Source organism: Poecilia formosa, unplaced genomic scaffold (assembly GCF_000485575.1).
Source record: "Poecilia formosa unplaced genomic scaffold, Poecilia_formosa-5.1.2 Scaffold28, whole genome shotgun sequence".
Taxonomy (NCBI): Eukaryota; Metazoa; Chordata; class Actinopteri; order Cyprinodontiformes; family Poeciliidae; genus Poecilia; species Poecilia formosa.
Genome location: NW_006799967.1, coordinates 3,511,606 through 3,526,175, shown reverse-complemented (window position 1 = coordinate 3,526,175; position 14,570 = coordinate 3,511,606). Strand labels below are relative to the sequence as shown.

At 38.9% G+C, this 14,570-nt stretch overlaps 1 protein-coding gene across 2 annotated transcripts in view; it reads right to left on the bottom strand.

The window, feature by feature from the left end:
• Nucleotides 1-14,570, bottom strand: part of LOC103135922 (carboxyl-terminal PDZ ligand of neuronal nitric oxide synthase protein) — a 54,373-nt gene that overhangs the window by 37,714 nt on the left and 2,089 nt on the right. For both annotated transcript variants that reach the window (XR_001661709.1, XM_007548944.2), the window contains one exon: nucleotides 10,720-10,791. Coding sequence is in view for 1 of the 2 variants with exons in the window: in XM_007548944.2 (XP_007549006.1) it covers nucleotides 10,720-10,791 (72 nt within the window). In the remaining variant the exon portion in view is untranslated. The remainder of the gene's footprint in view (nucleotides 1-10,719; nucleotides 10,792-14,570) is intronic.

Genomic DNA, 14,570 nt, shown 5'->3' with positions numbered 1-14,570 from the left:
ATTGCCAGCTGGCTGTTCAAAAGAAAAGTCTTTTCTAAAGTACCACTAAAGTCATTTTGTGTTTCCTAAGTCCACTGGAACTTTGCCATTTGGTATGTTTGGGTTGATTTTGGGTTCTAGAAAGTTTTTATTCCACCTAAATTTTGGTTCGTAGAACATTTTAAACTATCTGAGCTGTTTCTTGTGTATGTTTTCACCATCAGGTCCATACTGTTTAGGTAGATTATGTCCCCTCACAATAAAAAATCCTCTCTTCCTGCAGGAATGCTGATGTGATCTACAGAACGCACAACAGCAGAAAGCCGAATGTGATTAAAAACAATGAAATTAGACCAATGCAGCAATATTATCAGATTGTTTCATAGTAGTTACATTTCGAAAACCAAGTACTGTCTGTAAACTTTGCAGAAATGTGCAATGACGACTGCACAAGAACAAGAACTGGAGAAAAGGTCATGGAAATGGTGCAACCAGGAATGACTTTTTATGTTTATTTGCCACTGGAGAAAAGTAGAGAAACTGCAACAGCTTTAACCTTGCTTAATATGTTTGTTACTTCCAAATGTAAAAATTGGTAAACGAGCCACAATCTTGGGGCGTTGTGATTGTTTTCATTTGTTTCTTAGAACAGAAACGCAGTAAAACAGGATGCACAAAGTTTGACCTGATGCTGCTGGACTTTTGTGCAGCACTGACAGCAATTTATTTTTATTATTAATTAGCTGTTTTAACAACCACATTTCTTGAACACTGAACTTTCTTTGAGATGACAGTAAATAGGACCACATCTATCTAAGTACTTTCATTCAAAAGCAGACGTGGTACCAAATCAAAAGGACAAACTTTAAGGGAAGGGAAGAAGTTGAATAAATCTAATAATTCTGCAGGATTATCCAGGATGGCCGTACTGAAGCTGCAGTTTTACACTGCACAGAAATTGCTTTGAAGAAACTTAGATGGAGCCAAAAGGGAAAAGGGGTGAAAAATGCAAATCCCTCAAGTTGAAGAGTTCCACTTCCTTTCTGGCAATATAAGATGCTCAGAGCACACAAAGAGGAGAGGACTGAAACACGGCTCTCGTAGCCACAGCAAGCATTACAACATCATGCTGTCATCATAGTACTAATTTTTAAGGATTGCCTTTCTACGTCAGCATCATCAAACACTGACGTTCTCCAGTGACTGATCTTTAAGAAGAATTTTGACCTGATTAAACCACAAGATCTTAGAGGACCACTAGATTTCCTCCACTGGCTGCTGCAGGAGGTTATACAAACATCTGTCCCTTCAGAGCAGAAAAGTGAACATAACAAAGGTGACCTAAGAGTGAATCAAATCATATCTTAACTGACAGGTAGGAAGATTCAATGATGTCAAATGTTAAATGAATAACAGGGGGGGAAAGTATTCATTCCCTATAAATGTTACCACCTTTTCTTACATTATGTAGATTTCTACATATTTTATTAAGATGTTTTGTGGTAAAAAAAAAAAAATAAATAAAGTATTGTAAAGTGGAAGTAAAAAAAAAAAGTAAAAGTAAAACTTTTCTGGAAACCAGAAAAGTGTGACATGCCTTTTATATTTAATTCCCTTATGCTGCGTCTTACTGCCTTTGCAGTTTATTGAATAAATAAAAATACTCTGTGGTTTGATACGTGTGAAATCTTTATTCTGTTTGGGGAAAACGGACATCTGCAAGCCAGAGATACAATGAAACGGATTTAGATCAAATCCTTTTCATGTGTTAGAATGATCCAGTCTCGTTTTGTATTTGTAAAAACAATACTTACTTCCATTTCTTAACTATTCGCCACTTTGTGTCGGTCCATCAGTTAAAATCCAAAGGAAATGCGCTAAAGCTTGGAAGTTTTATTCCCTCTTCGTGACTCGTGTTTTCAAGCTATTTTATCCACCGTGATTTATTAGTCTAGAACCTATTTTATGGGTGCTGACTCACGCCAAACAACACAAGGCAACAATATCTTTCCAATAACGGCACAAAAGCGGGAGTTCTTCAGCTGCCAGTATGTTGACTTTGCTATATTTGCACTTTAGATTAGCTGCAGCAGACTCTGTGGCAGCCAGAGAAGGCACAAACAAACAGGACTGTTCACAGGAAGTGCGCACTGTAACATAGCTATGAGTTTGTACTTGCAGACATTCTGAAATACCTCTAAAAATGGAGCATAAATAACAGTGCTCCCCCTCACTGCTGACCTGGTTTAAAATGTCACAGGTGATCACATCTGTCGAAATTTCCTGATATATGTATATTTTTTTTCCTCTTTTGAGAAAACTCACTTTGCACATCCTACATTCTTATAAACACTGGCGGCATCAACTCTTATGTAAGAGACGTGTTTAACATTTTCATGCTGAGGCTTTATAATGGCTAGGGAATGTTGGCAAAGCAAAATGTAGCTTCAGGGTGTGCAGCAGGATTGAGTTTTTGCCTTTTAGAAAGGGTTCTTCCTCAAGAGAGAGGTTTGTTTTTATTAAATGTGATGGCATCAGCGTATATACACATATAACTTGAATTACACGTGGCAATAAAGGACAAGACAAAGCCTTTGGGTGGATTATGAAAGCAGAGACGTGTGCTTGTATACTCCGGGGAAATAATAGCGGCCAAGAAGACTGAGACAACCAGATTGTGAGGTCACTTCGACGTCGGAGCGACAGACTTCTGACTAACCTCCAGCATCCCTCTCGAAGAGAAAATAATTGTTGGCGTTTCAAACTTTTAATGAGAGACATCCACTTTCTCTTGTTCTAGTTGGGCTTTATGAAAATAACCTGAAGGTCTACAAGGAAAAAACAAACTATTCTGAATGTTTTCCCGCTCCAATATCAATCAGGTGGCAGCTGCAGGACGGCAAACGTTTCCAGGTCAATGGCCAAATTCCTTTTGTGATGCCAAGCGTTAAAATGATTGAAATCTGCCAATCTTTTACTCTTCCACACCGCAGACTTTATGTGGAATTCCAAAGCAAACCTAAAAGCACCTGAAAGCTGCGGTAAACTTAAGCACATTGCCTTAGGAGAGACTAAAAGAGAAGATGTAGGATTCACAGTACTCACATATCATCCCAGTAAGATACAAGGAATTTGGTCCAGTGCAGCCTGGACCAAATTCCTTGTGAGACATGTTTAACATTTTCATGCTGAGGCTTTATAATGGTTAGGGAATGTTGGCAAACATTTATGCCACATTAACTAACGTGAAGAAGTTAATGTGGCATAAATACTGTAGAAAGGTACAGTCATAGTGTACCTTTCTACCTAACCTAAAGGTCTACAAGGAAATAACACGCTGGTCTTTATACCATATATTATTTTGTGTCAATGAAAACAGTGAAAGATCCAATTAATTGAATAGGAAAAAAGTAATAAACACAACAGTCATGACTCAAAGTTTCTCAGCTACAATTCAGCCAGGTGTCGGATGATAATACTGTTCTCCATAAAAATATGCTTTACACTTTGAAGCTTGTGAGAATTCATACATAACGCTGACTGAGAGACTGTTTTTTGTTTTTTTTACCATCTGTCAGTCTAGCAAGTTATTAACCATGAACACAGCAGATCCTGCACTGATGACACCTGATTGCAAAATCGCTCTTAACAAAGAAGGAAATAATCCTCTTTCTTTTTGTGTTTGCACAAACAATGAAAGTGCACCAGCATAAAGCTGAGATCACATCTAATTCAATAAGCATTTAGGTCACCTACTGGACTTGTGCATCTGCCATTAAGCCAGCATGAACCCAGAGTGAAAACAAAGCCTCCCATTGTGGCTCATCCCTTTTTTAAAGACAGTATGTGATGAATCACATGTGAACCATCCAATCACCAACACTTGGACAGACAGACAGACAGACAGACAGACAGACAGACAGACAGACAGATCTGTCCACTGCGATTTTTATATGTAAAAAGTAACAAGACGTATCTCACCAACATGAACCTCCTACTCAAACTCACCACCATCAACACTTTGTGATAACTAGTAAGGAGTTTCGTACGTCCCTGTGTGTTTCGCCTCTCTTCCTAGCAGAATAGTTTAATTTCAGCCGCGTTAGAGATTTTTCCCTCTTCTGATCATGAAAAATCATACCAATTAGGGTCATACCAATTAGATGTAAGTCCAGATTCAAAACCTTCCTTTCGTTTGATAGTGCTTTTGATCTTTGTCCTGCTGATAGCAAGCTACGCTAAGGCGTTTGTAGAATGGAATAAAAACCTTTAATCAAACTTTTTCTCCTGTTTTTTTCCAATGTGCCAATACTGCAACTATTTCTTCTTGATATTTTTGTGGAGCACCAGAAATTAAATCGCGCTCAAAAGATTTAGTTGGGGAGCCCTGAGGCGCATTGATTAGCACCGCAAGAAGGTCGCTGACGTAAAAGTTTGCCGGAGTCTCTCTGCTCAGAGTTTATATTCTCTGTCCACGCCTGGGTGGGTTTTCCGGTGCTCCAGTTTCCCTCTGCAGTCCAAAGGCAGGCTTACGTAGGCCTGTGATGAGCTGACAAACTGACAAGCCTCGTCTCCTGCCCTTTGGCAGCGTGAAGAGCATCCACCACCCCCATGTTCCTAACAAAAGATAAAGAAAGAGACTGGAAAGTTAAAAAATCTTCTGCCCTTCAAACAAACCTGACCTTATTTACTAGCATATGTCATAAAAAAAAAAAAAACTTTTTCCCAACCTGTAGCACTATAACAGAAACAGAACCTGACAAAAAGAAAAAAACAACAACACTCTTTTCACCAGTATGACAGGTCCAGAGTGACTGTGACTTCGGGACACATTAGCAGTCAAGCATCTGCATCTCACCGAGTCGTGACAGTTCAACGAGCTCACAAAAGACTGACACAGACTCAACAGATTGGTGTCGAAAGCCAATAAAAAAAAAATGTCTTCCCTGCACACTCAAACAGAGGCCCGCTCAGAAACAAAAACAACCCCAAAACAAACAAAATCTTCCTCCTGGCAGACTGCGCGAAGCAGGCTGCATCCTGAAGGACACGTGAGGGAGCCTTAAAAATCCCATTAGAGCTGCAGAAAATTCAAAGAACAACATGCATAGCCTGCTCTCAGCCCCAAAATCTATTCCTGTCAGCACTGAGTAGATAGCCAGAGATGGGCTAAATTGAGACACTCTATTTTGGTAGGAGGAGAGTGAGGGGATGGAAGAAAAATAGCAGTGGAGCAGAGGAAAAGAGTTGGTGGGGAGGGGGTAGAGGATAAGAGACTAAGAGGGAGCTGGAGAGATAGGCAGAGGTAGAGGATTGCCTTCAACTTGTTTCTTTTTTTTTTTTCTTTTTTTGCGGAAAGACAAAGGCCCTCCTGCAAATAGAACATGTTTCGTTTCCCAAAGAAATTCCACAGCACACCCTCGTGTCCCTTAGAGAGCCAGCGAGCCGTGGAAGACGCCGGATCTGTCCATGCGCACGGAGCAACACCAGTCTTTGTTGTCCGGCCTCGTTAATCGATTGAGGAGGTCGCAAGAGGTCTCGCCATAATGGAGCGGCAGCGGCTCTCAGAAACACATACACACACACACACACACACACACACACACACACATGCACGCACTGCGTGCAAAAACATCTCTGTGAGTGCACGCTTTCTGAGCCACCGGTCAAACTGAATGAATCAAATTCTTAAAAACCAGCCCAGTGGGACCGGTTGGTGATGATCGGGGGCGGGTGGGTGATTAAACAAAAACAGGCTGAAAAGAGCCGCAGGATGCAAACTTGTATCTTTTCACTTCGCTGCCAGGGAAAGAGCGGGCGCATGAGTATGAGAAACACTGACGTTTTGCTCCGTAACAGCCACAAATGTCATTGGGGTTTGATGTGACAAAAAAGTAGCATGTTGTAAAATGGGATTAAAATGAAGTGTGTTCTTTATCATTTTCATAAAAATGTAAAATGAGTTGTGCATTTGGATTCAGCCCCTTCACTCGAACATCCTAAATAAAATCCGGTTCCATCTGTCAGTCTCCTGAACAGTAAATAGAGTCCATCACTGTTCCTAGGCTTTACTTTGTTTTGTTAATTCTATTTTTCTATTTACCTAGGACTTTCCTTCAGTAACTCAGCTCCCTGCCTCCCCAGTTGTCTCTCATCTGCTCATTAGCTCACCTTTCTGGCATTCCAGAAATCGAGCTCCTCGACACATCCTTGGTTTTCACAGTTTGTGTCAAATTCTCTGCTGCTGCCACCAGCCTGGGGATTCCCAGAACTCTAGTTTTTCTGTGAGCTTTTGTTTGGTTTTGTACTTAGGTGACTTTTATAATGTTTCAATTATAAATAACGTACTCTGTTTGGCGTACTGTATACTTGCGTGCCTCTCGGTCAGGTCTTTCTTGTAAGAGATAAGAAACAAAATGTCCTTGTAGTCCTCAAGTGCCAGTGTCCTGCAACTTTAAGATTATGCTTTCACATAATATGATAATAAAACCCACAGGGACAGAATGTGGACGTGAATGTGATACACTTTTGCAGTAAACCTCACTTGACGAGCACTGAACTGCTGTGCTCTGTCACTCTGCCGTCCTCTGTTGACGCCTGCCGCTGTTTTCCCACATTGACTCGGAGTAAGAAGATTAACTGAGGGAGAAGAAACCAGTGCAGCTCTGCCAGCCAACACACAATCTCTCTCCGTTCCACGACTTTCTCGCCAGCCTTTTCTCCCACCTCCATCAAGCTCAACTTTCAGCCTCTTCAATTACACACAAAACTCCATTCAATCTCACGGTTAGAAAGCTGTGCTTCCAAATGAAAAGGGAGGTGCTTCAACTGCATGTGAAAAAGAGATGAAGGAAAAGTCAGAAAGGTGAGTCGATATTCATCTATCGCAAAGCTAATTGCATTTGATTTGGCAAATAAGCTTAAAATGAGCATCGATGCCCTTCATCGCTTATATATGTGTGTGTGGACTCCGAGTGCGTGAGAGGGGTCGTAAAGATCCGGCAAAGAAATTCCTCCCACGTAGATGAAACCAGAGCCTGAACAAACAGCTACTGGAGCTGGCACTTTAATAGGAGGTGTTAAAAGGAGGAAATGACTCCAACTTCACACACCGTAAATGAAAATTTACACTCATTTTGATTCAGAGATGTTTCTTTGTCATTTCTGATTCAAGTTGTTTGAAACTCCAACAGCAACTTTGATGCAGATGCCTAAATTTATATTTGTGCATAAGTACTGGAATCAAAACAATAAATGTGTGTTATACATACGCTTTACCTGTTAATGTCAATTATTGCTAATATTTAGCAACAGTGGAAATAATAGTTTTTTTTTTGTTGTTTTACATAAAAATATGCAGATGTTTTTTTTATGTATATTTAATTTTACCTTCAGAATCTGATACAGCCGTACCCAAGTATCAAGGTGTTAGTTAGGTCTGCAGATTCTCGTCACCATAATTGATGATGCCAAATATATTTTTTTAAGATTTTATCTTCTATGTTTTTCCAAAGATTCTTGGCAAAAGTTGTGCATTCTTTTAATTGTTGGATGTGCAAAGACTCTCTTCCCTGCAGTCTGTTGAAGTGTGTGTGTGTGTGTGTGTGTGTGTCTGTGAGTGTGTGCCTTTAAGTCATTTGAGTTTAGCTTTGGGTGCACTACTATTTCATATCACCTTATTTGTTTTGGGGGGGTTTTAATAAGCTAGGATTTAAAAGTTTTTCAAAGTTTTCGAAGGCCTGAGGGGGGTCAGAAGTATTGTACTAAAAGTTAAGTCATAATAAATTAAAATGTGGATGTTCTGTAAGTTTTGCTGTGAATTGCAGCAGTAAAAGAGTTTAACTGTGGGTAAGTGAGATCTCTGTCTTCACTGAAGGTTGCAATGATTAGCTGCTTGCTTGTTTTCTCGTGCTGATCTGTCAACTTGTGCAAAAGCCCAGTGTTAAATGTCTGAATCCCATTTTTAATCACCTTTAGATAAAAAGAATACCTAAAAAGGGCTAATAGAAACAAATATTCTCCTTTTGAAGTTGATCTTATCACTAATTCAGTCCCACCGTATTTAGAATTTTAAACACTCATACTTGTTGATTTTACATATCCATACTTTAAAGCACATCGACTGTGTGTTTAATACTTTTGGTCCGATTGGAGCCATTGTGATGATATTTGAGTGTTGTTGGGTTTTTTTTATCGAAGTATATTGGGAAATGTGTGCATGGCTAATGTTCTGCTGAGAGTCAGTTAGATGTGAGGATCTGTGCCACTCTCATATTAAACCATGAAATATTAAGCTGACACTTACAGACTGCAGGCCGAGTGAAGCAGGTGGGCCGACTCTCCTCAAATATAACAAAACCCAACCGCCAGCTCTTTTACACTCGCTATAGAAAATCACATTTATAAGCCAACAAAATCACATTTATAAGTAGTCGGAGCTTTTCTAGCTATTTTTTATTTTGAAACAAATATCACCCAAAATATCTGTTCAGGTTTTGTCTTTCTATAAACTCAAGGAAGCTTCCTTGTTCCTTTGAGGAGAAGCAGGAAAGCGTCTCCTCACAGCATTATGCTGCCACCACCATGCTTCACAGTGGGGATGATGGAGCCTAAAGACATTGTAAAATTATCAGAAACAGATGTGTATAATTGTCTTTCCACTTTACAATTTTCACATAAAATCTCAGTAAAATACCTCCTAACACTATTTGCAATGCCTCGTATTGCTGATATTTTTTTTTTACGCGACTAAATCCAGCATCCATCCAAGCCTTTTAAAAGGAAACGACATTAAAAATTAAACAGGTCATCCACTGATCAAAGTAAAAAAAACAAAAAAAAACTCATCCATAAATAAGCAGCTTTGATCACTGCCAGCAGAGATCATGTCAAACACAAATGACAATTTAATAAACCAAAAGGCTGTTTGTATTAACCAGATCACTTAAACTCATCACATGACATTGCTTCTTTCATCAGCTCAATCAAAACCGAATTGTTCTGCACCGTGCATTGAGATCTGATGTAAAAAAATAAAAATAAATAAATAAATAATAAAAATGTGGGATATCAAACTCATAAACACATGATGAAGACGTGGATTTAGTCTCTCTCCGTCTGAAATTTTTCAATTTGTATTCCTACATGTATAGCAGTCTTTAACGAACCAATTTAACTGGCAGGAAAAGAAAAAGAGAGGAGAAAATTTGGTATGTATTAAATGATTCATCAAGACATAGCTGCCAATCAAAAGCAAACCCACATATTTCTTTCCTGCATGTTTATTCAGTCTGATCTGGAAGGCCTGTCATTTCTGAAGCATGTTAGCCCAGTGAGTCACACGTAAATTACAGAACCGTCCGCGGTTTCCTGTTTAGCTTTTGGTTTAAATAAATAACCTAATTATCTCTGTGATATCATAGGGTAAATAAAAACTTCATATGGCAAAAAAAAAACAAACAAAACAAAAAACAAGATGAAAAACAAGATGAAGCCTTGAAATAAGCCCAACCATCAACTCATCTGAGTGCAATAAAAATAAGCATAACTCAGTCTAATCAAAAGCAACAATAAAAAACGACGCACACTTTGTGCACTTACCCAGAACAATCCACCTCACTCCTTTAGCCGTTTCATTTCTGTAAAAAGGCCTCGTTGGATTGCTTTCAAGTGTTGTGATCTGTTGTTCAGCGGCCAGCGAATGCACCACTGCACCGCCTGTACAAATTGCATCTGACAGCACGCGCTTTTTATTCTGTGTGATTACAGTTTTAATGTCAAAGGCGTCTCCCTCCTCCATCACACAGTCCTCCCCAAAAGACTTCAGACGAGGGAGAAAATCCCAGCGATGTTTGTTCTTAGCAGCCTTAACGACAACACACGTTTTATCAAATGCCTGCTGTAACCCAGGTATGTTCACACCAATCTCTTACAATGCCGATGACTGTTTATTATTTATTTAAAGCAATGTCTATGTCTTTAACAAAAACAGTCGGGTAATAAATGCATGGATTCAGCTTCAGGACTTCCTGTAAATATAAAGTTATAAAAAGTTATCACCTGCTCTGCGTGTGTTCGGTTCAAATAGCATCACAAACGGACAAAAACATCGAGCTGATCACCCGACATCGCAAGACGCTTAAAAAAGGACATTCAACATATATTCTAAAGCAATGGAGTTGCTAAAAGTCAGACGATTTTTGAAAATGAAACTCATCGTAGATGCGATGGGTAACCCAAGCATGTCGTAATCATTATTCTTAAAATATTTGTAAATTGTTTCCTAATCGAGAGAAAAATCTTGATGAGAAAGCTTCCTTGAACACACACTCCTGATGACAACACATGACGCACAGAGCAACTAATCAAGCTCTACAGACGATCGTTGTTCTCCCTTTGTGGTCTGGAAATCATCAGAACCAAATTCTGGCACAAATAAGTAAGTTTAGATCTGCTGCATTATCCGCCAAGACATTTACCAATGCCAGCTCATCATGTTGATTCCTGTACCTCTTGTGATGTCACCCAGCAAATACACGCCATGTGGAATCAACAGCCTTTTCTAAAGAACGTCAATGAAAGATTTATTCTGTGAAAACCTACAACAGAAGTTCATATTTCCTTTCCTAACTAGTGTATGTTTTACTAGTGGAAAAATGCACCACTGGACAATATCTTCAAGATGAACCCATCTAGGTTTCACTTTTCTTTGTAACCTGATCTAATAAGTGTTGACCTTACCCTGATTCTCCTCATGGCTGCTACAATCTCCATCCGACTGTTGGGCCTGGGCACGTCAAGACTCCCCACATACTGTGGCAAACACGTACACACACATGAAAAAAAAAAGAAGAAGAAAATAAATCAGTCATCCATGGTACCACGCACTGCAAAAAGACAGTTTGACAAAATCAACTATTTCCATGTGAAAATGCACAGATTGTTTGACGTGAACAAAGTTCTGCTAATATTTCTTATTGACTGTCACTCAGACTAATAAAATTTCCACCATAGTAGCAGAATAACACAACAGAATCCCTACAACTTCTCTTCTTGCACACTGTTAGTCAGCAGGACTGTAAGTCATTTCTTCTTAATTACAATAAAAAAAAATGTTTGTTTGTTTGTTTTAAAAGTCAATTTTGAAAATTACAAGTGACACGCACTTAAGCAGCTGACTGCAGACAGGCTACTTGAGCAGATAGCCTGACTACTTAACCAGATAATCAGTTTGGTAGACCTTAGGTGTTATTCTATTAAGAGCAGAATGACAAAAAAAGAGGAACAAAATTGTGCAATAAGCACCTTTACTAGATGGTTATTTCATTTTTTGTGTACTTCAATGTATAAACATCCATCCATCCATCCACCTTCTTTACACCCTTGTCCCTCAGTGGGGTCGGGAGGGTTGCTGATGCTTATCTCCAGCTATCGTTCCGGGCGAGAAGCGGGGTCACCCTGGACAGGTCGCCAGTATGTCGCAGAGCAGCAGCATGCAACAGTAATAATTAATTTAACTAAAGCATAATGGCCTCATATCATAACCTTTTTACAGCAGAAGAAAGAACCGCTACAAATGAAAACATTTAAATTATTTTGTGCATGTTTGTTTGAAATTGCTGTGTTTATTCTGAGAAACCACAGCGTTTTTGCTCAAGTTACAATATCATGAGAATCTCCAAATAACTTATGCATAGTCCCAAATATTGTGCTAGGTACTGAGACTTATTTAATTATGGAAATTTATAAAATAAGTTTTTAAAAAATTTGACCTTTTCTGACACACTAAAATGTGTTGGGCAAAAAAACAAGAGAAAGTAAACGTGGTATTTAAGTTTTAATGTAAGATAAACATTTTTATGGTGTCGCTTTCAGCTGAAACGGCAACTTACAAATGTTGAAAAATGGAACCAGTGGGAAAAACTGAAGTCAGCAGTGCATCTCTATTAGCAACCATTCTCTGCATACAATACATACCAATCATTGGAGTGTCAGCATGTGGGGCAGATTGTGCCTTCGAAAGAGATCAATGTGCGAAAGACGCCGCAAAACAATGATTTTTCTTGCAATGTGTCAAATCTGCATGGCTCTGTTTCAAAGATGAGTTTAGTGTGGCACAGATGACACAGCCTTCCCTTATTAGTAAGCTCTTTGCAGCTTGCATATATTTGAATTCATGAGTGGCCCTGGGGAACACGCCGCCTTTGATGTTGCTCTTATTTTGATTGCAGTAAACTGTCTAGGAGCAGAAAATCTGTACCACTGACTTGGTAAAAAAAGATATGTCTTTGGTTTTGCTGTTTAATATTTAGAGACTCGCTGTGTGCACTCATTCAGTTTTATTCATTCATAGTCCTCAAGTCAATTTATTGACTAAGATGTTTTTCTTTCATCAAAAAAATAAATAAAAAATGTGATGCTTATCACATGCACTTCCTGTTAGATGGAGGATGGTTCTGACGCACGTTTAAATTAAGCTATGGTTCATACGCTTTATTTTTAGTCGCTGAGAATCTGTAAAGGAGTACAGCAGAAAAGTTGGGCATACGTACATAAGCTTCAAAGTTTACTTTTTAGACCTTGTACATCTTAACTTGTTGTTTTCTGAAACAGTTTTTTGTTGTTGTTGTTTCTTCATCCACTGAAAACAAAAAAATTTCCAAAATCTGCAGGGGACGTGGGCTCGAAGCTAGCCGTTATGTCTGATGTGATCGTAGGGTATGTCTGTGTTTCCAACATCATAGTTTTCAAATAGTTATGTTTTGGTTAGCTACTTTAAAATCTAACAAATTACAACACTTCAAGGGCTTATGAGTTTTCTTCAGAAATGTAGAAGCAAGTTGTTTTTACAACATTATATATTTTAACATTGGGGAAAAAAAGAAACCTACAAATTCAGACCTCCCCCAAAATCATGCAGGCTCTTGCCTAGACATGCCTTTGCTCAAATCCAGACACAAAACTAAGAATTTAAGAATATCAGTTTTCTATTATTCTTGCACTTAAAGAACAGAACATATTACATATGAGTCAAAAATAACAAAATAAATAAATGTCCTCTTTTTTTTATAGAACTAATAAGTAAAAATATATAATGTATTAAGACAGTGAAAAGGGGCAATCTTTAGGAATTGCAGTCCAATCAGAGTTACTGTTATGGACTTCAGACACAGGTATCTTTACTGTTGAACAGGAAACAGCACTTTATTNAGCTGTTAAAGCTATTGCTCGTCTAAGGAAATTTGTAAAAGATTTTAAAGGAGATACACAAACAAAAGGTGGAAACACATGTGTTGAGGACAGACGAGAAGCAGAACTGTTCATAATAAAACTTGCACAAGAAAACATCTTTAGCAAGGAAATCAAGGACTTAACCCAAGGAAAGGACATTCAACTCAAGGATAAGACACACAGGCTGTATAGCTTGAACCCATTTGTTCATGAGCAAGGAGTTCTTAGGGTGGGAGGACGTTTAACAAGAGCAAGTCTGCACCCACACGTCAAACATCCTGCCATTATCCCCAAATCAAGTCATGTGTCGTCTTTACTGATTAAACACTTCCATGAAAAGGTACAGCATCAAGGAAGAGGAATTACTGTCAACGAGCTGCGTTCCAATGGACTGTGGATCACAGGATGCAGCAGTGCAGTTGCTTCACACATCTACAAGTGCACAACCTGCAGAAAGTACAGGAGGCATACCCAAGATCAACAGATGTCAGATCTACCAGAGGACAGAATGGAAACAACACCCCCATTCTCTTACTGTGGTGTTGACTGTTTTGGACCTTTTTATGTAAAAGAAGGTAGAAAAGAACTCAAAAAGTATGGTCTTTTGTTTACATGTATGTGTTCCAGGGCAATACATATTGAAATGTTAGATGACCTTACTACTGATGCTTTTATTAATGCATTGCGTTGTTTTATTTCTATTCGTGGACATGTAAGACAAATCAGGTGTGACCAAGGGACTAATTTTGTTGGTGCTAAAGGAGAGTTTTTGAATGCACTGAAGGACTGTGACAAAGAACAGTTGAAACAATATGGATGTGAGTTTGTTCTGAACACCCCATCCTCAAGCCATATGGGAGGTGTTTGGGAGAGGCAGATTAGGACCATTAGAAGCGTTTTAACTGCTATTCTGGATAAAACTTCTAAGAGACTTGATACTTCTTCCCTCAGAACGTTTCTGTATGAAGTGATGGCTATTGTGAATAGCAGGCCGTTAACAGTAGAAAACCTAAGTGATCCAAGTTCAGAGCCTCTTACGCCAAATCATATTCTCATGATGAAGTCCAGTGTTATTCTGCCCCCTCCTGGTGAATTTGTGAGCCAGGATTTGTACCTGAGAAAGAGATGGCGCCAAGTTCAGTTTTTAGCCAATGAATTCTGGACAAGGTGGAAGAAACAATATCTTCTTAATCTTCAACAGAGACAAATCTGGCAAAGGAACAAAAGGAATGCAAAGGTAAATGATGTTGTTATTCTTCAAGAGGACAATTCTCCAAGGAACAAGTGGAAACTGGCAAGAGTAACAGAGGTATATCCAAGTGCAGATGGAAGGATCAGGAAGGTGAAGCTGTTGCTAAGTG